Here is a 24866-nt window from a genome sequence, read left to right as displayed (position 1 = left end):
CTGTCGTCCCCTTCTCCTCCTGTCCCCAATCCCTCCCAGCATCAGAGTCTTTTCCAATGAGTCAACTCTTTGCATGAGGTGGCCAAAGTACTGGAGTTTCAGCTTTAGCATCATTCCCTCCAAAGAAATCCCAGGGCTGATCTCCTTCAGAATGGACTGGTTGGATCTCCTTGCAGTCCAAGGGACTCTCAAGAGTCTTCTCCAGCACCACATTTGACTGCATAGACTCCCACTATTGGAAGGATACCCCTATTCATTAACCCGACGATCCTCGGATGGATGCTCATGTTGATTTGAATCACCTGCTATTATAAACAACACCACACTGAACATCCTTGCACTTCAGCCGCGTGCACGGGTGAGCTCTGGAGCCTCGTCACTACTCCAGGTCTGATTCACGGACCAGCGGCATCAGCACCAAATGGGAGCTTGTTAGGAATGGAATCTCGCCCCCCTCCCCCAGACCTGCCAAGTCAGAATCTGCATTCTGACAAGTTCTCCCTGTGAGTCTTGGGCACATGGGAGTTTGAGAAGCACCGGCCTGGACCAGCACTTTTTTCTTTTCTGTCTTTTTATTATTTTTTACTTATTTTCATTATTTGTTTATGTATTTTTTTTTGAGCAGCATTTTTTATACTGTGAGTGGTTTTGGAAGTCTAGGCAGTGGGTTGGCACTCCCTTAAAAAGGAAGATATAGAACAGAGTAGCAGAGAAGAGCCATTGCATCCAAGGAATGTTCCAGAAGACTCCTGAGCATCGTTGAGCTCTCAACTCAGGCACCACTGCCTCTGGGAAGCCTGTCCTGACCACGCCTAGGTCAGGCCATCCCCTTCTACAGTTTTCTGTTCTTTTCTGACAGTTTATAATTAGTTCACAATGTATGATTATGTTGATTTCCTGGAGTGACTCAGCTAGCATCCCCCTTGCCCATACCCTTGTGAGGACAGAAACGTTTTTCTAGTTAGTTAAATGCCATATCCCCTGTGCCTAGCCCAGGGGTTTAACCCTGAGCAGGTTAAAGATGGTGGCAGACTCTTCACCACATGCCCAGCCACGGGCAGAGTCCAATTTTCCACCCCTTGAATCTAGACTGAGTCTGCTTTAAGCTCAGTGCAAATCACAGCCTGCAGGCCAAACCTGGCCCACTGCTTGTTTACAAATAAAGTTTTATTGAGACGCAGCCACGCCCATTTGACACAGGCCATCTGTGGCTGCTTTCACATTACAACAGCAGAATTGAGTGGTTGGCACAGAAACAGAGCAGCCTGCTGAGCCCTGAATGTTTACTATCTGGCCTTTTAGAGAAAACCTTTGCCAACACCTGATGTATAGAGTTCAGAGAAAGTGATGTCAGTTCCAGGCTTAAGCCTTTAAGAGGCCTGGTTGCTTCTGCTTCTTTTCTGGCAGTCCTGAGCTGCCAGGTGAGAAACCCAGGCTTTCCTGTGAGCAGAGAGGCCGCATGAAGGAGCACGCAGATACCACCTTCCAGCCCCTGCCATCATGTCACGGCAACTCTCTAAGGGGACCATAGCCCCATGGACCCACAGAACAGTGGGATGTAATGAAATGGGGGCTGTTTTTAGCAATGAGGCTTTGGGGTATCTGATGACACAGAGATAAAGAATGACTCATAATAGCTGCTCAGTAAACACTGGCTGGAGTGAAGCTGTGACAGAGAGGCTAGGAGATGGGAAAAGTTCAGGGAGACACAGCCAAGATGGAGAGTCCAAAGACTCCTAGAGGTGGGGCATGCTGGGGGTGGGTGGGCGATGCAGAGAGGGACCCAGCCCACCCGTGGGCCCACACCCTCTACCCTTGGGGGCTCACCGGCCACCGACCTTGCTCAGCTTGGCGTTCTGATCTTCCAAGAGTAACAGATCTTCCCCCAATTTTTTCAGCTTTGCCTCCGTCGTCACCTTCTCCAGCTGCAGCTTCTGCCGGGCCCCTTCCTCAGCCTCGAGGTGAGTCTCCAGCTCCTGGAGTGTGGAGGAGGTGAGGTGAGGACCCAGGGGCTGGGGACTGGGGTGTCATGGGATGGATAGGGGTGGTGGGGATGGCTCACAGACCCCTGGGGCTTGTGGCTCAGACAGGTCCACACTCTGGGCGGGGCTGGGAAGGACCCAACCATTACTTTCATTCATTGGCTCAATAAACACTGATTGAGTGCCTGGCAGGGGGTGCCAGGCACTGTTGGAGACATTGAACCTGGTGCCCAGCATACAATATCTATGTACTGTCTACACTGTCTAGATATCTATATACAATATCTCTACAGGATACAGATATTATATCCTGGGGACCAGACAGGGTATCTGCTTATCCCTATGTAATGCACTTCAATTACCTGCTAGTCCTTGGAATTATTTAAACAAAGCAACTGGGACTTCTCTGGTGGTTCAATGGTTAGGACGCCTCACTTCCAATGCTGAGGCATGAGTGTGGGGCATGGGGGTGGGGTCCCTGGCCAGAGAACTAAGATCATGCATGCCATGTGGTGCAGCCAAAAAATAAACTAATTAATTAAATTAAAAAACCAATCACATCTTCCTGCAGGAACCTGGGTCACCTCGTTCTCTTGTTACTACTGAGCCTGCCTCGCACAGCAGCAGCTGGTTCACCGCTTTCCTGAGTGCAACGCCACTGTGACTCTCTGTGTCATAGTGTCCGCCTCCCTCAGGCTGTGAGTATTTGCGACCAGTAACTTGCTTTCTAGCACATCTGTCCAGGATCAGGTGTGCTGTGTTAGGCCATCTCCATAACCGTAGGGCAGGGCTCTCCCTCTCCAATGGGGTCAAGAGGCAGTGATTAAAATGCTACTGAGTTCTCAAAATGTGACCAGTCTGACTGAGGAGCTGAATTTTCAATTTAACTCAACTTCTCTTAAATTGAAAACCAGTCACTCAATTAATTATTGGGAAGCTTTGAAGTATGTTTGGACCAAGTTGGGGATATGAATCTGCTTGTTTCCACTGAATAAGTTATGAAGCACAAATGCCGATGAAGTCCTGCCAGTGAGAATTTACCATCTGAACTGAGATGTGCCTTAAGTGTAGAACACATCTGTGGATTTTGAAGGGGAACCACGGGAGGGCAGCCAGCCTGGGAATGCAGCAGCACAGAGGCAAATGGAGCCAGGGGATGGAGAGAGGCAGAGTACTGAGGCTATTGCTTGAGCACCTGGATCCAGCCATGCCTGAAGCTTACGCATTCTAGAGTCTCCCGTTATTTGAAACGAACAAACAAAAGTAGTCTCTTTGCTTAAGCCACTTTGAACTGAGACTTGTTTTTAAGAGGCAGCGTTTGCTGAAGCAGAGGTGGGCGGGGTCAACAGAAGGGGTGGGGGGAGGTGGCCTCGCAGGCAGGCAGGGGATGGGGTGGGCAGACCTGTATGTGTTGCTGCAGCCTCTTCTTCTCGGTTTGCAGCTGGCGACTGCACTCCTCCTCCTCGCCCACGCGGGCCTCCAGCTCGGACACCACCAGCTCAAGCTCCTGCTTCCGGGCTGCCAGCCGGCCCCGGGTCTCCTCAGCCTCAGCACACAGCTCTGCCTCTGAGCGCAGCTGCTCTGCCAGGCGGGCGCGCTCCTCTTCCAGCTGGGGAGAGGGTGGAGGTGGGGGGTCAGCGGCTGCTAGGCAGTGCTCCCAGGATGGCCCTCCGCGGAGCACCAGGGTCTCCTGCCCCCTGATCTAGTCTGCACTGGGGGGCTGGGGGGGGCAGGAGGGAGGGATGGAAGACAGTCCCCCAACCCGCCCGTCATCTCAGGATGAGCCCCAGTCACCGAGTCAGCCCGCTGGGTTCCGCCCTCTCCCTCACTTCCCTATAGTCCGTCAGTCCCCCTCCATCCCTCCTGCCCTGCCCCCCGACTCTGCCCACAGAACCCTAACTGGATCAGGTTTCATCCTCTCCCAGCGGACTCTTCCCGGCCTCCCAGCCTCCAGCTTCTCCATCTCCAGTCCATCCTCCAGAGAAATGGCCTCTGGAGGACTTTCTGTCAGCTCACATTGCATTTACTACTCCCACGCCTAGAAATTCAACCAAAGGAAATAACTCCGAAAAAGCAAACAGAAAAAGTGAACGAGAAGGGCTTTGCCTCGGCGTTATTTTAAGATACCAGAAATACTGGCAACAGTGGAAGGCCCACCGCCTGCGGACGGTGGCCCCGCCACGAAACTGGGCTCCTGCCCTGCCCCCGTGCTGGCCCAGCTACCCGAGCATCTTGTCTCAGCAGCACCCGCCCCACTCCCACCAGATACCTCGGCCACATCCCCAGGACCCTGCTCCCTGCATCTCACTGCTCAACACACCACAGTTTCCGCCCCCATTCCGCCCCCAGCGAAACTCTATTCCTGCCGCGGGCTCCGTCGGAAGCCCCGCCCACCACCACCAGTCCCGCCCCCGCCCCACCCCCGCACGATGGCCCCGCCCCTTACCTGCGCCACCCGGCCCTGGAGCTCGCCCACCTCGCGGGCACTCTGCTGCTGCAGCTCCTGCACTTTCTGTAGTTCCTGAGCCCGTGCCTGCAGCACCTCATCCTGCCGCGTTACCTGCAGCAGCGGCTTCACCTATGGGGACAGGAGGGGGTGTGGATGCCTGGCTCCCACCGTGGGAGGCCACTGGGCTCGGAAGCTAACAGCTCACCTCTGAGGAGAGCCCCATTCCTGGGTTCCCATGCCAGCTCCTCCACTACTGGCTGTTACCTCATCTATAAAAGTGGGATGAGAGGGGCTTCCTGGGCGGTCCAGTGGTTAAGACTCAGCCTTGCAATGCAGAGGGCACAGGTTCGATCCCCTGGTCAGGGAACTAAGATCCCACACGCCCGCTGGTTTGGCCACAAATTTAAAAAAAGAAGAAAAAGACCCCGTGCTTTCAATGAAGGGGGTGTAGGTTGGATTCCTGGTTGGGGAACTAAGATCCTACATGTCCTTCACTGGGGCCAACAAAAAACAAACAAACAAAAAATGGGAATAATAGCAGCCCGTTTCACAGGGTTTTCAGAATGCATGAATGACTTCATATTTACCAAGAGTCTAGAACAGTCCAGGGTACATGACAAGCAGCACTAAGTGTCCCGTTGTGCTACAGGATCGCTTTGCCTACAGCAGCCACTGGCCACTCACAGTGTGCCTCAAAGTTCTTTGTCCAAGTCCGTGGTGGACTTTACCACTGTGTGATTCTGGCTGGAGAGACAGGCCAGCCCCACCCACACCTGAAGAACCCAAGTGGAAGTTTGGACTATGCCCCATGCGCCTTTTACCTTTCCTGACTTTAATGTCCATCCTTTCACTGTAATAAACTGTAACCATGAGTGTAACAGCTTTTCTAAGTTCTCTGAGTCCTTCCAGTGAATCACTGAATTCTAGGGGATCTTAGGGACACCCATCTCAATCCTAGACCCAGCTGCACCTAAAGCTATCCCGAATCTATTACCCATGCTGGTTGGAGTCGGATTTTCTGTCACTTGTTAACTGAAGAATCCCAAGGAACAAGAGTTGGGCTGACTGGTCCCATTTTACAAGCGCAGAAAACTGAGGCCCAAACCAAGGAAGTCACTTGCCCAAGCAGACCTGGCCCCAAGGACCCGTCTCCTTGCCACTGGGGTCACCCCTCCAGGTGCCCTCACCTTGATGAAGAGCCGCCACCACTGCCAGTGTCTCAGCTTGAGGTAAGCCGCACAGTTCCGCTGCATCACCCTCAGGGCGCTCTGCTGCTGCTGCCGCTTCTGGAAGGCCCTGGGTGGGGAGACAGGCAGGTGGGAGAAGGAGACACGGCCCCTCCAGGCCCCATCTCCTTGCTGCTCCTGCTGCTAAGTCGCTTCAGTCGTGTCCGACTCTGTGCGAACCTATAGACGGCAGCCCACCAGGCTCTGCCGTCCCTGGGATTCTCCAGGCAAGAACACTAGATTGGGTTGCCATTTCCTTCTCCAATGCATGAAAGTGAAAAGTGAAAGTGAAAGTGAAGTCACTCAGTTGTGTCTGACTCTTAGCGACCCCATGGACTATAGCCTACCAGGCTCCTCCATCCATGGGATTTTCCAGGCAAGAGTACTGGAGTGGGGTGCCATTGCCTTCTCCGCCTGCCCCGTTAGCAACCATTATTAAATGCCTACTGGGCTTCCCAGGTGGCGCTAGTGGTAAAGAACCCGCCTGCTAATGCAGGAGATGAAAGAGGCTTGAGTTTCATCCCTGGGCTGGGAAGATCCCAACCCACTCCAGTATTCTTGCCTGGAGAATCCCATGGACAGAGGAGCCTGGTGGGCTACACTCCATGGGGTCACAAGAGTCAGACATGACAAGCAACTTAGCCGCACCAGCCATGTGCGAGCATTGTTCTATTGTCGGTAAATCTTGTTGTGTTCAGTCCATCAGTGTTTCTGCCCTTGACTCTGCCCCTGCCTCAGCTCCAGTTCAGATCTCATTTTCTACCCCACCAGACACCCCAGCTTCCTTCCCAGCCTCCAACCCATCCCTGACATGCTTCCAGAGAGGTCTTTCTATGCCCACAGCTGACCTGGCCCTCTGCTGCTCCCCACTGCCCCTGGACACAGTCCCTGCCCCTCAGCCTAGTGTCTGGGGAGTCCTTTATTCTCTGATCCTTCCTCTGGGCCAGTTCCCAGGGAGAAGGGGACTTTCCTGAAAACTCCCCGCCTTCCCTCTCGCTGTAGCTGTACGATCCCCACTGAAGCACATCTCACCCTGGACTGTAACACTTTGTGCTGGTGTATGTCTCCCCCTCCAGACTGGAGTCCCTCGAGGGACCGGCCACTAGGGTGACCACCTCAACCCGGTTTACCTGGGGCTTCCTCTGTTTTAGCACAAAGACCATGCATCCCAGGAAACCTCCAGTCCCAGGCAAAGTGGGATGGTTGGTCACCCTATGGCTGAACTGAACTCTTCTCTGTGATCCTTGCATCACTCAGGAGCCTCAAGGGACTGTAGAACCAAGAAGCCTGGGCATCTAGTAGCTCCATCCTTTTGTGTCTCGGCCCTTCTACCATCTCAGAGGTCTGCCATCTGGAGCCAGCTGGTCAACCCCTTCCTGCATCACCTCTGGGAACCTCTGGTCAACCCCTCCCTGAACCAACCTCTGGGGACATCTGATCAACCCTCCTTGAACCCGTCTTGGCCAATGTGACCCCAAGAGATAGTGTGAAGCCCTACTTGCGAGCCAGGTATCCCCGGGCAGCTGCCTGGAAGGACACGATGATATCTGTGACCTTCAAGTCCCGTTCTTCTTCTAGCTGGGCCAGAACGCCTGCCCGGAAGAAGATCTTGCTTTGTCCCACGCGGTAGAGGTTGGGGTCCAATTCTAGGGCCTGAATCTGGGGGGGTGGGGGAAGGGTTGTGAGGCGGAGGGGCGAGGAGAGGGGAGGTTTCCAGCTCAACCTTCTCCACCCCTTGAGACCATGCACACACACACACACACACACACACACACACACACGCACTCCACCTCTCACTCACCATCTTCTCACAGGCCTGCTTCCCATCCATAAAGCCCTTGGGGATGGCATTGGGCGTCAGGATCTCATACCTGCAATGGGGGGAGAGGGGTAGGGTAGGGTGAAGAGTAACAGCAAACTGTCACCATGGTCAGGCACTGGGCTCAGAGGGACAAATAGCAATAATAACAATGGCAATAGGAATAGTAAGAGAAAGAAATATTCAAATATCACTGAGGGTTGCTCACCAGGCTGAGAGCATTGATATCACCACCAAAAGCAATGTCATCAGTAAAAGCTCTCCTCCTGGGACACAGCACGTGCTGATTACAAGTGTTTAATTATAAGAACACCATAGGTAATTGGGGCTTCCCAGGTGGCGCCTGTGGTAAAGAACTCCCCTGCCAATGCAAGAGACTAAGAGACACCGTTGTGATCCCTGGGTTGGGAAGATCCCCTGGAGGAGGGCATGGCAACCCACTCCATTATTCCTGCGTGCAGAATCCCATGGACAGAGGAGCCTGTGGGCTACAGTCTATGGGGCTGCAAAGAGTTGGATGCAACTGAAATGACTTAGCACGCATGCATGCGTGCATAGGTCATTGAGATATAAAAAAAGGTGTGTCTCAGAAGTGGGAGAATAATAACAAATGGGGGCTGATGTTTTTGAACTTATTATGTGTCAGGTCCTGAGTTAAGTGCCTTACAGCTGTTTATTTCACATTTCTCTGTGCAAATCCGAATTTGAAAAGTACATTTCATTAAACACAGACGTGTCCATCCTCAGTGCCCTTCTCCTGCTGTGCCCGCTCCCTGGATCATGACATTTTATTAAAAATATGGATATGATATATATAACATATACACACATATATGTATCATATGCATGATATATTAATGTCATAGATTAATATGCCCTATTTTTAAACTGGTGATTGGGAAATGTGTGTGTGTGTGTGTATCTGCGTGTATCAGAGTTTCTCAGTCACCAAGGATCTTGTTGAAATGCAGATCCTAATTCAGTAAGTCTGGGGAGGGGCCCCCAAATATGCCTGTCCAATAAGCTGCTGGGTGATACTGATGCTGCTGATCCAGGGCCACACTTTGAGTGGGAAATTGCAGACCTGAGCCGTCCAATGTAATGCGATTGGCCACATGCAACTACGAAGAGCACTGGAAAGATGGCTGGGGCAACTGGGGACCAGGATTTGTAATTGTATTTCATTTTAATTAAATGAAACTTCAATTTAAAAATGGAAGCAGTGCAAATATGTCTCTTTTCAACACAATTTCATTGTCTTAATAGGAGTATATTTCCCTTTGACCATTGGAAATTTTTGTGTCCAAGCTGAGATGTGCTATGGGTGGAAGACATACACTGAACTTCAAAGATTCAGTAAGAAACAAAATAATGCCCAATGTCTCACTACTAAATTTTTATATTGACTACACGTTGCCTGGGTGCTAGTCGTGTCCGACTCCTGTGACCCCACGGACTGTAGCCTGCCAGGCTCCTCTGTCCATGGAATTTACCAGGCCAGAATACAGGAGTGGGTTGCCATTTCTTTCTCCAAATTACATGTTAAAATATACATCTAATATCTTGGTTGTATTGGGTTACATAAACTCTGTTATCATTAATTCCCCGTTTCTTTCTACTTTTAAAAATATGGCTAATAGGAAAATTTTAAATTATATATAGGGCTCTCATTCTTTAGCCAATGATTCTGCTACATACAGCTTGTGTGAAGCATAACTTTTGTTTTAATATTTACCGTATATATACATACACATAAATATCATATACATAATATATTAATATCAAATATTAAAGTGCCATAGTTTTTATTGGTGATTGAGAAACGTGTGTATCAGTTTCTCAATCACTAGGGATCTTATATGTTGATATTTTCTGTTCTCTTGCTCGACTGCATTTTTATAAGAAACGCTTGTTGCGATAACCGATTGCAACGTAGCGTTCTATGCCCTTTTTCTTGGGCAGCCCACTGAAGACGTTGCTCTGCCACAACACAGAGAAAGCTGAGACTCAGCAACCAAAGAACTCGCCCAGAGGCCTCGCCCCTCCCCTCGCGCCGAGGCCACACCCCCGCCCCGCCCAGAAGTAGCGGCGGGGGAGAGGGGAGCTTTGAATGCAGAGGCGGTGGCTTCCAAATCTGGCCCCACCCCACCCCATGCCGCTCACCGCTGCCGGAACTCCTGGAAGAGGATGCGGTTGGGAAAGCCCTGGCGACAGATGCGGATGCCCTCCAGAACGCCGTTACAGCGCAGCTGGTCCAGCACCAGCCGGGGGTCCAGCTTCCCCGCCTGCGGAGAGCGGTGACAGACACGCGAGGTCAGCGGCCACCACACGGGGGCGCCACTTACCAGCCGGCAGGGGAACGCAGGTGGATGGCAGTTTGGGCAGGTGGAAAACGGTAGGCAATTCCATCTGGTTCAGCCTAGAAGTGTGGGCTTCCCAGGTGGCCCTAGTGGTAAAGAACCCGCTTGCCAGTACAGGCAGATGAAACAGACGCGGCTTTGCTCCTTGGGTCGGGAAGATCCCCTGGAGAAGGAGATGGCAACCCATTCCAGCCTTCTTGTCTAGAGAACCCCAGGGACTCAGCCTGGCAGGCTACATACAGTCCGTGGGGTCGCAAGAGTTCGGACATGACTTAGCAACTGAACCACCAACCTATAATTTACTGACCACCTACTATATGCCAGGCAGAAATGCCTGCCCCCGGGAAGCTCACTGACCACTGCAAGAGACTGACAGTAAGTGAGGTCAAGGCGTCACTGCTGCTGCTGCTGCTGCTGCAGCCACAGCAGCCCACCAGTCTGTCTGACTACTGTGACCCCACCATGGACAGCAGCCCACCAGGCTCCTCTGTCCATGGGATTCTCTAGGCAAGAATACAGGAGTGGGTTGCCATTTCCTTCTCCGCAAGACATCACTGATAAACGTCAAAAGTAAATGATTAACGGCGTTGCGTGGCAAAGAACAGAGTAGAGGGGAAGGAGTGCAGGAAGGCTGAATTTGCATAGCATAGTCTAGGAAGGCGAACAAAGCACAGACGTTACTATTTTTGGTAGTTAACTTTCAAGGACTTCCCTGTTGCTCCAGTGGCTGAGACTCTGGGCTCCCAATGCAGGGGGGCATAGTCCGATCACTGGCGGCAGAACTAGATCCCATATGCTGTCACTAAGACCCAGTGCACCCGAATAAATATATAAATATTGTTGCTGTTGTTCAGTTGCCAAGCCGAGTCCGACTCCTTTGTGACCCTATGGACTGTAGCCCCCCAGGCTCCTCTGTCTGTGGGATTTCCCAGCAAGAATACTGGAATGGGTTGCTATTTCCTTCTCCAGGGGATCTTCCTGACTCAGGGATGGAACCCTCATCTCCTGCACTGGCAGGCAGATTCTTTACCACTGAGGCACCAAGGAAACCCAGGAAGTGTTCACCTCCTCCAGGGAGCCCTCCCTGATTTCACTGTATCCCTCCTACCTGGCACTTGGTAAAAAGCTAAACACTACAGAAATTACGCATTCTAAAAGACAACTCTTGCCTTGCCCAGGCCCCCAGAGCAATCAACACAATAACCAGTTTTTTTATGGAACCTCTAGATCAGTTGTTCTCACCGTCAGCTACACACTGGAATCTCCCTGGAGTGACACCTTGATACCATTGAGCACACCAAACACTCACATCTTAAATTCTAAGCACCATTTTCCACTTAAAAGGACCAGGGCTCTATGGAGAAGCAGCTGAGTCTATGTATGCCATAGTTCATCAAATATAAGGCACCCTCAATTATAAAACACATTGTTATTTTATATACCACCAAGAAAGAAAAACTCCTGTCAGTTACACCCTGACAGGTCATTGATTGTTAAGCCACTTTCCAACTTCAGAGGGGGCTTCCCAGGTGCCACAGTGGTAAAGAATCCACTTGCCAGTGCAGGAAATGCAAGAGATGTGCGTCTGATCCCTGGGTTGGGAAGATCCCCTGGAGTAGGAAATGGCAACCCACCGCAGAATTCTTGCCTGGAGAGTCCCATGGACAGAGGAGCCAGGCGGGCTACAGTCCCTACGGTCACAAAGAGTTAGAAACAAGAGAGCAACTAACACACAGACAGTATTTACAGAGAAGGGAGACACACACACGCAGAGCCACCTCCCCAATAACTGCAGCTCCTACTTCCTGAGGACAGTATAAGCCCCAACCGCCTAATTTTGTAGTTTCATCTTCTGTTATGTTGACCCTTCTCTACAGGGTCTATCCTCTGATTTTCCCGACTAGAAAATGTTACTGATGGCCTGGGAGGCCAGGCATGGTCTCCCTACACCTCCCCAGCTCCAGCGGCCTTTTTTCTATCCCTTGCACATTTCATACTCCAACCAACTACTGGGTTTTTGCACAGGCAGCTCTCTGCTTGAAATACCACTTATCCTTCCAAGTTCAGACCTCACCTCTTCCGGGGAGCCCTCCTTGATTTCACTGTATCCCTACCACCTGGCATTTAGTAGGTGCTCGATAAAATGTAAGCCCCATGAATGAATGAATTTTCCTAACAGGGCCATGAGCCTGGGAGGGAAAGCAACGTACTCACGGTCACACAGACAGTCAGAAGTAAGCCTGGGACCAGACATAGCTCCAACTAAATTCAGTGACTGGGACTTTTCCTCCCCCCAGAGCCGACTTCCCTCCCCGGGGCCGGGTCGCTCACCCTCTTCTCATGGTTGGGGATGATGCAGCGGACGAAGCTGGGGTTGGTGTTGCTGAGTGTGGCCATAAGGCGGCTCAGGGACTCCTTGTAGAGCTGTCCCACCGTCCGGAACATGCCCCGGCGCGGGCGGCCACCAGGCGGGCCATCCCCAAGGCTGCTCACTTGCTCCAGCCCCACGATGCCCTCCACTGTGGGAGAAAGGATAAAGTCAGGGGTCAGTTTAAGGGGACTGAGTTGGCCAAAGTCAAGGATCTCATTATTTATAAGACCTGATACTTTACATATGAGCCATCTCTCATAGTCCAGCAAGGCAGGTATTATCAGCCCATTGGGCTGACGAGCAAACTGAGGCTCAGAAAGCTGGACAACTGTGCCCAAGGCCACACAACTTAGGATCTGAAGACCCAGGATCTGAACCAAAGTGGTGTGAATCCTCTCAAACCCTGACCCTTCTTCTCCATTTTCCTTATCAGCAAATGATGATGATAGCAAATGCTTCCTTAGCACTGATTCTCTGCCTGGTTCTGCTCAAAGCACTTGACATACATCGGCTTATTTATAAGCCTGTAAGAGTCATCCCCATTTTACAGATGAGGAAACTGAAGCACAGAGAAGGAAAAGGGTGATAACCACAGGTGCATTTTTAGGAACTTAAAACAGTCTCATGTTAAAAATGCAGTGAAATGTGGCCTTGAAATAACGTCATATTTAAAATAAGGCCAAAAATAAAAAAGAAATTTTAAAAAAGAAAAGAAAAAACAAATAACACCAACTACCTCCACAGTCACCATTTTCCCAGAAAGGCCTGATGGTAACTTTGTCTTAAAAAAAAAAAATTATTTATTTATTTGGCTGGCCGGGTCTTATTTGTCACATATGGGATCTAGTTTCCTGACCAGAGATCAAACCCAGGGCCCTTGCATTGGAAGCATGGCGCCTTCGCCACTGGACCACCAGGAAAGTTCTATAACTTTTATTATCTCATGGTGTCACTTCAACTAGTAAGCAATAGCCACTCCTTTGTCACAAATTCAATGTATTAAATCACGTGAGGTTCCAGGACCTGCAGCTGATGGCCTGCAATCCCCAATCGTGAGGGTTATGGAATTAATAGATAATTCTCTCGGAAAGCAGAGCTTGGTGAACAGTGGGGGTTCAGATATGACATTTTTCCTCCCCAGGTCTAAGTCTCCCCACCCCCACTGCCATGCTCCTAGTTATTATCGGAAGGACAGTTGAGAGGGGAGGCTCTGGGTTTGAATCCCAGCTCAGTCCCTTACTGGCTGTGTAACCTCAGGCAGGTGACTTCACCTCTCTGGGCTTCCACGTCCTCATCTATAACAGGATAAGAGCTCTACCACCTGATTGGGTGTCTGGAGGATTCCACGGGTTAATGATAGTAAAAGGGCTCTGCGCAGCGCACAGCACATCTTATATGCTCGGTTAATGCCAGCTGATAGAGCGGTGGCCAAAGATTGGCCCGGGTTTTTGTACAATATTACAAAAAACCCCGAATGAACTTAATACTATCATAATTGTTTGTATGTTCACATGCGGTTTAGTTCGAAGAAGGCCTTGGGCTGCAACAGAGAATCTGGAAACTGCTGAGGGAGCCGACAAGAGGGGGGAAAAGAAGAGAGGGAGATCTCTGGATGGAGAGGAAAGGGGGTAGACATTCAAAACAGGTTCCGGTCCAAAGGGCCCACCCTCCTCGTGCAGGAAATCTCACCCGTTGATGCAGAGCAACACCCACCCCCTGATGGAGAAATGGCAGAGCCGTGCCTCCCTGCAGATCCTGGGGGCGACGGTGGGAAGGAGCCAAGGAAAGAGGACTGCTGCAAGCCCCCGTGTTCTGGGGAGGCGGTGAGGACAGACAGGGGGAGAGGCAGGGAGATGGGCTGGGAGATGCAAGGGGAGTGGCATGAGAGGGCAAAGAAGGTGGCAGGAAGGAAAGAGAAGAGAGGGTTATCAGTCAACAGCACACAGCAAAGCTGGAGCGGAAACCTGACCTTGGCCATTAACTTTTTTTTTCTTTTGGCCACACTGTGCGGCATGCAGCATCTTAGTTCCCCGACCAGGAATCGAACCTCAGCCCCCTGCATTGGGAGGGCAGAGTCTTAACCACTGGACCATGAACTTTTAAGCCAGGGAGACTGTCCTATTCACATTTATGTTACTAGTGACGGCACCAATGTTGGCTGAAAGGATAAATGTCCTCTGAGAATTTAATGCCCAGGGTTGGGGTGGGGGGAGAAAACCTCTCTCCCTAGAGGTTGAGTCTGTATCTATTTTTATTAGGTATCCCCTTTTTGCCCTGGCTACCAGGAAGCTCAGGACTAACTTAAGGTTCCCACCCAGCTTGTTGCGTTTGCCTCTCTGAAGAGAGCATGTCTCACAGGTCTCTTCCCCTGAGCTGCCAAGGATGCTGGGTACCCAATGCTGGGCTGTCAGGATGCCAGAAAGCAGAGCTGACTCTGGACTCAGGGCAGCTATAGTAAAGACTGATGCAGAAATGGCCCCAATTCCCCATCCCACTCTGGGACTGGCAGCTCCTTGAATCTGGGCTGGTCTTAGGATGTGCTTTGTTTGGGAGAACTGTGGAGGAGACAATACTGTGCTGGGTTTCAGACTAGGACACTCAAGAGGCTTCACCACTCCTACTTTGTCTCTTAAAGCCTTTGAAAGCTAAGCACATATGGGGTAGAGCATGTGAGGGGTTAGGGGGAAGCAAGTGGCCATGAGCAGGGCATGAATTTTAAGGAAGTTGAGAGGGGAGATTTTCGGGCTGAAGGAGATGTTTCTCGGCAGAATCTGGTTCTGTGGCATGAGTGTGCATGCTAAGTCTCAGTCGTGTCTGACTCTTTGCAACCCCGTGGACTGTAGCCCACCTGGCTCCTCTGTCCACGGGACTCTCCAGGCAAGAATGCTGGAGTGGGTTGCCATTTAATCCTCCAGGTGATCTTCCTGACCCAGATATCAAGCCTGTGTCTTTGATGTCTCCTGCATTGGCAGGTGGGTTCTTTACCACCAACACCACCTGGGAAGTCCTTCTGGTTCTGTTACTGAAACTCAAACACTGCTTTTCAAACCTTCTTGTATAAACGGCATGAGATACTGTCTAAAATCAGCTCACTGTATCAAGATTTTGCTCTGAGTTTGTTTTGGAACGACTCTTCGCGATTGTTTTGTTCTCTTGTCTAATTGCATGGGCTGACATTTCCACTACTATGCTTTTCACTTCAATAAAAGATTACAGTTGACAGATTCTGGAAACCTGGAATCAGGGAAAACGGAGATGCTGGTTTTGCTAGTTTTATAAATCATCTCTCAAACTTCCTCTAAGGATCGGAGACAAGCATGGACACAGCTTTTCTATCTGCCTCCTAGGAGTATCCATCTTAAAAGACTGATGCCCAGACTCACATGGGTCTTGTTGGAGCAGGAAACCAAAACTCTCTCTTGGTTTTTGCTCCTTCCTTCTTCCCTGAATCCCTGAAGCGAAAGCAAAGTCTGAAAGTTGACTAACATGTAAAACATCAATTATCTGAGTTCTCTTGTTATTTATTTTTTCCAGTCAAATCTCTTGATCTTTTTTTTTTTGTTGGGCGGGAGCACATGACATCTACAATTAACTTCATAGCTTCCTTTTGACTATTCATATGCTCATTTATCTTGCTGGTCTGATTACATAAACTACTATCACCAAAACAGTGTTTCACAGCAGTGTTGTCAGGGGGCATCCTTGTCTCATTTCTGATTAAGCTGGAGTGTTTTATCACTTGGTGCGAAGCTGGTTTCAAATGTCCATCCCTCAGTCACTAACTGGAAACACTATTGTGAGGATGTCAGTCCTGGTACCAGTTCCATATCTGAGCAGACAACTCAGGTTCAGAAACAATGAAGGGAAGCACAGAGCTCCAGGGACAGGACCTGGGGAAGCGTGTCCTCACCGTCTTTCCAGATCTCTGCCGTCAGCCGGTCTGTGCTCTGGTGGAGCAGGGTTGCGACGTTGTCATTCAGAGGGTCCATGTTTTTCATCAGCCACTCATTGGCCTTGTAGTCGACCTGAATGAGATCGGGCAGAGGAGGGTGGTGGGGGAGTGGACTGAGGCTCTTCGGATTTCCCAAGGAGCCTCCCAGAAGCTCTAGAAAACCCCCAGTTGGGGTGCGGGTGGGGTGGGGGGCGGAGGGCGTGCTCACGGCTCACGAGCGCGCTGGCGCCACCTTGTGTCTCTCTCCTGAACTTCACCCACCCGCCGCCTGGCTCTTCTCCCTTTCTGCCTTTCCCTTGGGAACACTCTGCCCCCGCCTCTATGACCTCACCCACTAGCATCACTTCTTTCCTTATTTTTTCAGCCACACTCTTCCTCAAACGTGCAAGCTCCTTTCCACCTCAGGATCTTGACCCCTGCCGTTCCCGCCTCCTGTGACTCGTCCCCTGCGGATTTTCACAGGGCCGGCTCCTTCCCCAGGGACTCACAATCTTGGACCACCAGGAGTCCCTGCCGGTGCCCTCCTGCCCCACCCTCCGCGGTGGCTCCCAGAGGCCAGGGTCTGAGTCTGAGTCAGAATCCCGCACAGCCCTGGGCACGGGGGAAATCTTAGAAAGTGTGTGGGAAACAACGAGTTCTAGGACAGGACACACGGGTCTCCTGCCGCTCAGCCCTGGGGTATGTGGTTCCCTCAGCCTGAAGACAGCCCCCTCTCCACAGGTCCCTCACCAGCTAAGTGTTACTCATCATTTAGACCAGGGGTTGCCAGATAGCCCCGGTCCACAAGCGAAATTCAGCCTGCCACCTCCTTTTGTAAATAAAGTTTTATTGGAATACAGCCTTCATTTACTGCCACCTCCTTTTGTGAATAAAGTTTTATTGGAATACAGCCTTCATTTACGTGTGAACTTGTGGCTTCTTCTGTGCTATGATGGCAGAACTGAGTAGTTGTGCTAGAGACTGTTCCACAAAGCTGAACCTAGTTACAGAAAATGTTTGCTGATCCTCTAGTTATTTATTTGGCTGCACTGGCTCTTAGTTGCGGCGTGTGGGATCTAGTTCCCCAACCAGGGAACAAACTCCGGCCCCCTGAATTGGGGATGCAGGGCCTTAGCCACTGGACCACCAGGGAAGTCCCTGACCTTTGATTTAGAGCTCGATCCAGCATCAGTCTCCTCTGGGAGACCTTCCTTGGCTTTCCTCCTCTGGACTTTGATACTCTCTGTAACTGCCTCCGTTAAGGCACTCATCAGCCTTTTATCCCAACGGTCTGTGTTAGCCTCCCTCCCAGATAAGGAATTTTGTGAGGACAGAATTATATCTGACGTGGATCCCCAGCTTTGCTCAGCACAGGGCTGAGCACACAAAAGGCATACGCTGGCCAAATGAATGAATAAAATGCACTGAGTTCTCCACCTGGTGAACTCCTATTCATCCCTCAAAACCTACTGCAAATACTCCACCTTGAAGAAGGCTTTGCTGACTTCATCAGACAAGAGTCCTCACTCCTGGCCCCTGGCCTGGCTGTGACTTTTCCCAGTGGACACCTGGTGGCTCCTGCCTTCCCCTTGCATCCTCCCTCCATCCTCACTCCCACCCACGTGCCTCAAGGCTGCCCCACCATGCCCTGTTCCCTACCTTGCCTGCATAATGCAGGACACTGAAGTCGGCCTGATCTCGAAGGTGCCTTGGCCTCTGGAATTTGGGGTGACCACCCTGCTCCTGGGCCACCTTTTCCACAAAGGACTTGTCCGTGGCTTTTGGGAACCAGCACTCCTCATCCAGCAGAGCCAGGAGTCCGGGGGGGTTGGCCTGACCGTTGACAGAGCAGGGAGAAGCGTTAAGTCAGATCCCCCAAAACTGGACACTTAGGTTGCTGCTAATTTTTAGCTCTTGTGCCACTTGGGACCTACTAGCAAATGGGAGAACAACTATCACTGTTCTAGCTGTCAATCAGCCCTTGACTGGAGCTGGGCTGCTGGTAGGCACATTTTGGGTTCCAATCACCTAGCGGTCACACAGATCTAAGCCGTGTTCCCCATTTAACTGATGGAGAAGCCTGAGGCCCTAGGCCTGGAGAGGAGGAGGGGCTGGACCAAGCAACAAGGAAGGCAGAGATGAGCGGCCGGATGGGGCGGGAGGGGCCGTGCGCTCACCGGCCGCTCGATGAGGTCGATGCAGGGCTGCAGGTCGAGGCCGAAGTCGAGGAAGGTCCAGGGGATGCCCTCGCGCTGGTACTCCTCTTGCTCCAGCACGAACATCGTGTGGTTGAAGAGCTGCTGCAGCTTCTCATTGGTGTAATTGATGCAGAGCTGCTCGAAGGAGTTCAGCTGCAGGAGGGGAGGGACGCATGAGAAAGAGGGGCGGGGACCCAGAGGGGGTGGAGAGAGACCCAGGAAGAGGGGACAGGGACCCGGAGGGGGACAGAGGCCAGAGAGAGGGGCACAGAGACCCGGGAGAGGGGGACAGGGACCCAGGGGGAGGGGGGCAGGGACCCAGGGAGAGGGGGACGGGGACCAGAGGGAGGGGGACGGGGACCAGAGGGAGGGGGACGGGGACCAGAGGGAGGGGGACAGGGACCCAGAGAAGGGGAGCCAGGCCGGCGTGGTGGAGCCCTCCCAGCCCCCCACCAGACACAAACAGCAGACCTGGAAGATCTCAAAGCCCGCGATGTCCAGGATGCCCAGGAAGGAGGCGCCCTGCCGGGGGCTGCGGTCCAGGGCTCTGTTGAGACGCAGGACTAGCCAGCGGAAGAGGCGCTCGTAGGTGGCCTTGGCCAGCGCCTCCAGCGCAAAGTCGGCCTGCGGGGCGGGGCGCACATGAGGACCCGGCCTGCCAGTCAGCCGCCCCGGTCCCGTCCCCCCGGGGCTGGCGAGGAGACTCTGGGTGCAGACGCAGCCCCATCGTGAGTTATCAAGAGTGATGACATTAACACAAGCGGATCGTTATTGAAGGCCTACTGTGTGCCGGGCCCTGTATGAGGTGCTTGGGGGATCGTTAGTTCATGAATCCTCCACCCAACGCTTGAACCAATTTCCACTGTAAAACAGGGGAGAGAGAGGGGTCTGGGGCCTGACACCGAGGCTGGAATCCTAGCTCCACCACTTAGAGGCTGTGTGACCTGAGGCATGCGAGTAAACCTCTCTGTGCCTCAGATTCTTTATCTGCTCTTTCACTGAGAGTGGAACCTGGGTCAGTGTGACAGTCTCCTGTCCCCCCATGCCAGGACCTCGAGTGCACTCCAGCCCAGAACTGGATTATGAAAATAGCTGGTCCGTGTCCACCTCTCCCCACCCCACTGCACCACCTGTGCGCCCTGCTATCGTCACTTGCCTAGACTGTGACAGTGGCCTCCTCCTGTCTCTCTGCTTCCACTGGTGCCCCCTGGAGCCAACTCTCCACATAGTAGACAAGGGAATTTTTATAAAAGACAAACTGAATCAAATTGGTCCCTGGCTTACATCCTCACTGGCCTCCTAAAGCACTTTGAAGAAAACTCACCTCCTTACTGTAGCCCTTAAGACCCTGGATAATCTGTCCCCTTCCAACCTCTCTGGCTGCAGCTTCTATCACCCTCTCCCCAACTCTCTAGCCTCACTGATCTTAATGTTCCCAACTCACCAAGCTTGTTCCACCTTCAGGGCCTTTACATATGCTATTCCCTTTGTCTTAAACCATCCAAGCCCTAATTCAAATGTCACCTCCTCTGAGAAGGCTTTCTTGACCAACCCAACCCCTTCCTGCATAGAAAGCCTCCCCGTTTCTTCTATTATCTGATTCCTTACTACCCTGAGCTCCCCGAAGGCATGGCCCTTGTTTCCACCACGGCCTTTATGCTAACACCTAGACCGGAGTTGGTAATTGAACAGATATTCAGCCAAAGTTTGCTGAGTGAGTGAGAAAGAACAGGCATAAGCTGCTTAAAAATCCAGGACTCTCCCTGCACCCACCGCGCCCAGCCTTGCCCACCTGTTCCTTGGTCTGTGCTTTCTGCACGTAGTCCCGGCCAACTTTGATGCGGGGGGTGAGCAGGGCGCGGGAGAAATCCGTCACCCCCAGGCCCAGGAGGCGGCAGAGCTTCTGCGCAGCTGAGGGCGAGAGGCACCAAGATGGGGTCAGCACTGGGAGGTGGGGACAGCGAGGAGTGGGGGAGAGGGTGTGACCTCCCCAGCTGTTGGTGGGACCCCAGCCTTTCCCGCTAGAGGCATTAGGGGTCCTAAAAGTGTGTTTTCTGGCCTAACAATTCTCCTTCTGGGACCCCAAGTTGGCAAAAATAAACCTGGAGGTAATTAAAGGCTGGACTAAGAGGGTGTTCATCACGGTGTTATTTACAATAGAGAAAACCATGAAGCAACCTGAACGCCCAATGGTTGGGGATTGGTTAGAGGGTCAGGGTCCATCCATTTGCATGAGTGTTCTGCAGTCACTAAATATTATTATTATAAATAATATTTATAAGTAAATGATAATTATAAATTATTACGTGGTACACTTAAGCCATGTACATTTCATGATACGTATGTTTCACTTCAAGTTCAAGAAAGAATTGTAAACAAATGTTGGATGCCAGGAAATGATACCCATGCTGAAGGGTCTTTATCAGTATCTGCAACTTTGAAATGTGCCAGGAAAAAAAGACAAGTGAACAGAGAGGACGGAAAGATAGTCAATGAAGCAAATGTGGTAAAATGTCAATGGTAGAATCTTGGTGGTGGATCCGAGTGTTTGGTATAAAATTCCTTGAACTTTTCTGTACGTTGGAAAGTGTCTCAATAAAATGTTGGGGGGACAGTTCTTGGAATAAGAATTCACTGAGATGGCCAAACTCAAAAGAAATCTTTAAAAATTCATTGATCTTCCTTACTTCTGTAGGAAAAATAATTGCCAAAATGTTAACGGTTCTTTTGGCAGAAGATGGAGGCAGGACTGTGTGGGTAGGTGTGTTTCTTCTTTCGCCTCTGAATTAAAATGATCGTTAAGAAGTGTTTTGAAGCTTCTATCACTTGCATCATGGGAAGTTAGCTACTACAAATACTCAGCACCAGCAAAAAGGAAATACACCTAGGAGGGGTTTTTCAACAGTGGTTATTTCTGCGAGGTGATGAAGATTTAAATCTGTCTCTCTCTCTCTCTGCAATTGCAATTTCTAATTCATCTGCAGTGATTTTGCCTTATATAAGAATATTTTTATTTTTATTTTTTTTTAGGAATATTTTTGCTAAGTCGCTTCAGTCGTGTCCGACTCTGTGCGACCCCATAGACGGCAGCCCACTAGGCTCCCCCATCCCTGGGATTCTCCAAGCAAGAACACTGGAGTGGGTTGCCATTTCCTTTTCCAATGCATGAAAGTGAAAAGTGAAAGTGAAGTCACTGAGTCATGTCCAACTCTCAGCAACCCCATGGACTGTAGCCTACCAGGCTCCTCCATCCATGGGATTTTCCAGGCAAGAGTACTGGAGTGGGGTGCCATTGTCTTCTCCAAGAATATTTTTAAATGGAAAAAAAAAAACACAAAAAAAACCCCAAACCCAACACGGAGTACTACACTGCCAGTAACAGGATGGCCCACCAGGGTTCTAAGCCTTCCATGTGTACTTTTTTTTAAGGTTTTTTTTTTCATGTGGACCATTTTAAAAGTCTTTGTTGACCCCCATTTGCAAACCAAATGAATGAATGAGTTCATACCACACCCCTGCTGGGTGTGTGAACCCACCGGATGTCACAGGAATAGCTCAGATCAATGACACTATCAGAGATGCTCCTTCCGGATTTCCCTAGTGGTCAGTGGTTAGGACTCTGAGCTTCCACTGTGAGGGGTGAAGGTTTGATCCCTGGGTCAGAATTAAGATCCTGAATATTGCATGGCTCCATATGGACATTGATATACATCCCACCACCACCGAAAAAAAAAAGAGAGAGAGAGAGGGATGCCCATTCCTTCACATGCTCTGTGTCGCACAGCTTTTGAAAACGAGCCCATAGGGTTTCATAATCAGGACAGCAAGCTCTTCCCATCCCGAGGGGAAGGGGGTGTCAAGCATGATTCCATTTCTGTGATAATTATCTCCACATTGATACAGACATAGAACAAAGCCCAGAGAGAGCTGCCCCAAAATGTGAGCAGTAATTATGGGTAATTTGCCTGCCTTTATCCTTCACTGTCTTGCCAGAGTTTCTTCCCCATCCAGATTGTATTATTTTATAATAAAGAAGCAGAGCTATTTTCATTTTGATTTTTTAAAAAAAGGAATATCAACTATACTTCTGCTTTTGAAAGGCAAAACAAAAAAAAAAAAGCAAAGCACAGAGTCCAGGAGGAGACATGCCCCGTGCTAACGGTGGTTCTCTGGGAGGGGCTGAGATGATGGGGGACCCTGCCCACCCCTTCTTTGGCACACTGGTGTTGTTCACATTTTCAGCAGAGCTCACATTCTGTATAATCAAGTAAAGAGTGGAAGGTGTTTTTCAGCAAAGATTCAGCCAAGGGCAGGAAATCAGGGCGGGCCTGGGGAGGCGCAGCTCTGTATGAGGGTGGGTAGCGGGCCAGGTGGCGGTACCTGTGTTGTCGGGCATGGAGGCTTGGTCAGTGTTCCGTTCTCTCTTCAGGACGATGTTGCCAAACTGGAGAACGGCTGAGACCATCCGCAGCATGGCTAAGGGGCAGCAGAGAGAGAGGTCACGACACACGGCAGAGGGTGTGAACTAGCCCCGCAGAAACCCAGCAGAGACAACGAGGGCGTGCCGCGTAGCCCAGGGACTACACTCAGTCTCTTGTGATAACCTATCATGGAAAAGCATCTGAAAAAGGATACATACACATGCAGCTGAATGACTGTGCTGTACGTCTGAAACTAACACATAATACATCAGCTGTACTTCAACTCCTCAATTACAAAAGTAAAATTTTAAAAATAAATCTAGCTTAAAACCTTATGTCAAATTACACCACCACCTGACTCCAGGCAGGTCTTAAAATACCTGAATGGAAAATGAATTCTGTATTTTACAGACGTGCGTCCATGCTAAGTCACTTCAGTCATGTTCGAGTCTTTGTGACCCTGTCGACTATAGCCTGCCAGGCTCCTCTGTCCATGGGATTCTCCAGGCAAGAGTGCTGGAGTGGGTTGCCATTCCCTTCTCCAGGAGATTTTATATATGAGGTTTGCTTTATTGCCATTTGGTGTCTGCTCATATCTGTTTTGGGCTTCCCTGGTGGCCCAGCAGTGAAGAATCCACTTGTAATGCAGGAACCACGGGAGACACAGGTTCGATCCCTAGGTCAGGAAGATTTTCTGGAGGAGGGCGTGGCAACCTACTCCAGTGTTCTTGCCTGGAGAATCCCACGGACAGAGGAGCCTGGTGGGCTATGCACACATGTCCATTTTATAAAGTGATGTGTATAAGATTTATATATAAAAAACTATATATATATGTATACATCATTCTGGTGTACAGCAGAAATTAACACAACATTGTAAATCAACTATATTTCAATCAAAAAAAATTTTTAAGATACCTTATCAGATATACACAGCATTGATTCACATTGAACTCACAACCAACATTCACTACAGCTGGAACCTGAAGGAAGCTTTTCTTACACACCTATTTTCTCTGTATCCAGCAACACAGTCTTGCTCCTAGGGACACCGGATGACATTAAGCACTACGCGTGGGGGAGCATTTCAAACAGTGAAATCGCCAACCAAAAGCATCCCCAAAGTGAAAAACGTGGCACTCAGTAGGTTGCAGAAAGGATACTGGTTTGCAGTATGAGCTAGAACAAGAAAGCGGAATGCAGCCCCCAGGACCTCAGTTGGGTGCACCCTGGGCAGATCAAAACTTTCACTCCTCTGTGAATGACCCCAAGGACCACACAAACACCAGGACTGTTGGTTTGGGGGTTACAAATAACTGCCGTGTGTAGCGGATTTCTCCAACTCGGACATTGTAAAAGATGGATTGTATTTATTTGCATGTCTGTGAAGAGGAGCCTGGCGGGCTACGGTCCACAGGGTCGCCAAGAGTCGACTGAACCGACTTAGCACTCACGCACCAAAGGGGGTTAGACACTTCGCCATAAGTGGGCAATGCTGCCCCCTAGAGGACATCTTGGGAACGTGCAGGGGTTGGTTGGCAGAGGGATGGGCGCCACCCCAGCAACATATTGGGGTGTTTCTGGACATCACAGAGACTGCGCGGGTGGGCACCAGACGCGACGCAGAAGCCTGTCTGTATCACAAAGAGATGTCCACATCCTGAGTGATTTCGAAACGTCCCAGTATACATTTGTGTCTATGAATAATGGTCAAATGGTCTGAGACTAATCCGAGCTGTTTTACATATACACATGAAAGTGTTTGGTGTTTGGTTTTTATACCCAGTGCATTTTCCAAGAGAGTAGTCACTGTGGAATCCAAAGGAACGCGGGTCTTGGTTTTGTTCAGAACTTGATCTAGATTTGGTCAGGACCTCCCTAGTAGTCCAGTGGTTAAGACTGGTGCTTCCAACGCAAGGGGTCTGGGTTCAACGCCTGGCTGGGGAACGATGGTCCCACATGCTGCCAAGCAACTGAGCTCTTGCACCACAACTAGAGAATCCAGGCGGCACAATGAAAGATCCACATGACTCAAAGACCCCAAGGGCTTCAACTAAGACCCAAAGCAGCCAAATACATAATTAAGAAACAGAAAGTGTGCAGACTGTG

At 50.6% G+C, this 24866-nt stretch overlaps 1 protein-coding gene across 6 annotated transcripts in view; it reads right to left on the bottom strand.

Moving 5' to 3' along the window:
- Window positions 1–24866, bottom strand: part of MYH14 (myosin heavy chain 14) — an 89296-nt gene that overhangs the window by 24405 nt on the left and 40025 nt on the right. For all 6 annotated transcript variants that reach the window (XM_042230991.1, XM_042230992.1, XM_042230995.2 and 3 more), the window contains 14 exons: window positions 22717–22812; window positions 20129–20247; window positions 18808–18960; window positions 18316–18489; window positions 17798–17971; window positions 16118–16232; window positions 12168–12355; window positions 9640–9761; window positions 7459–7528; window positions 7156–7316; window positions 5619–5727; window positions 4429–4560; window positions 3385–3591; window positions 1839–1976 (listed from right to left, as the gene is read on the bottom strand). In XM_042230991.1, the coding sequence (XP_042086925.1) occupies window positions 1839–1976; window positions 3385–3591; window positions 4429–4560; window positions 5619–5727; window positions 7156–7316; window positions 7459–7528; window positions 9640–9761; window positions 12168–12355; window positions 16118–16232; window positions 17798–17971; window positions 18316–18489; window positions 18808–18960; window positions 20129–20247; window positions 22717–22812 (1958 nt within the window). The remainder of the gene's footprint in view (window positions 1–1838; window positions 1977–3384; window positions 3592–4428; window positions 4561–5618; window positions 5728–7155; window positions 7317–7458; window positions 7529–9639; window positions 9762–12167; window positions 12356–16117; window positions 16233–17797; window positions 17972–18315; window positions 18490–18807; window positions 18961–20128; window positions 20248–22716; window positions 22813–24866) is intronic.

Source organism: Ovis aries, chromosome 14 (genome assembly GCF_016772045.2).
Source record: "Ovis aries strain OAR_USU_Benz2616 breed Rambouillet chromosome 14, ARS-UI_Ramb_v3.0, whole genome shotgun sequence".
In the NCBI taxonomy this organism is placed as follows: Eukaryota; Metazoa; Chordata; class Mammalia; order Artiodactyla; family Bovidae; genus Ovis; species Ovis aries.
The sequence above is the reverse complement of the archived record's forward strand: the minus strand, read 5'-3'. Positions and strand labels throughout refer to the sequence as shown.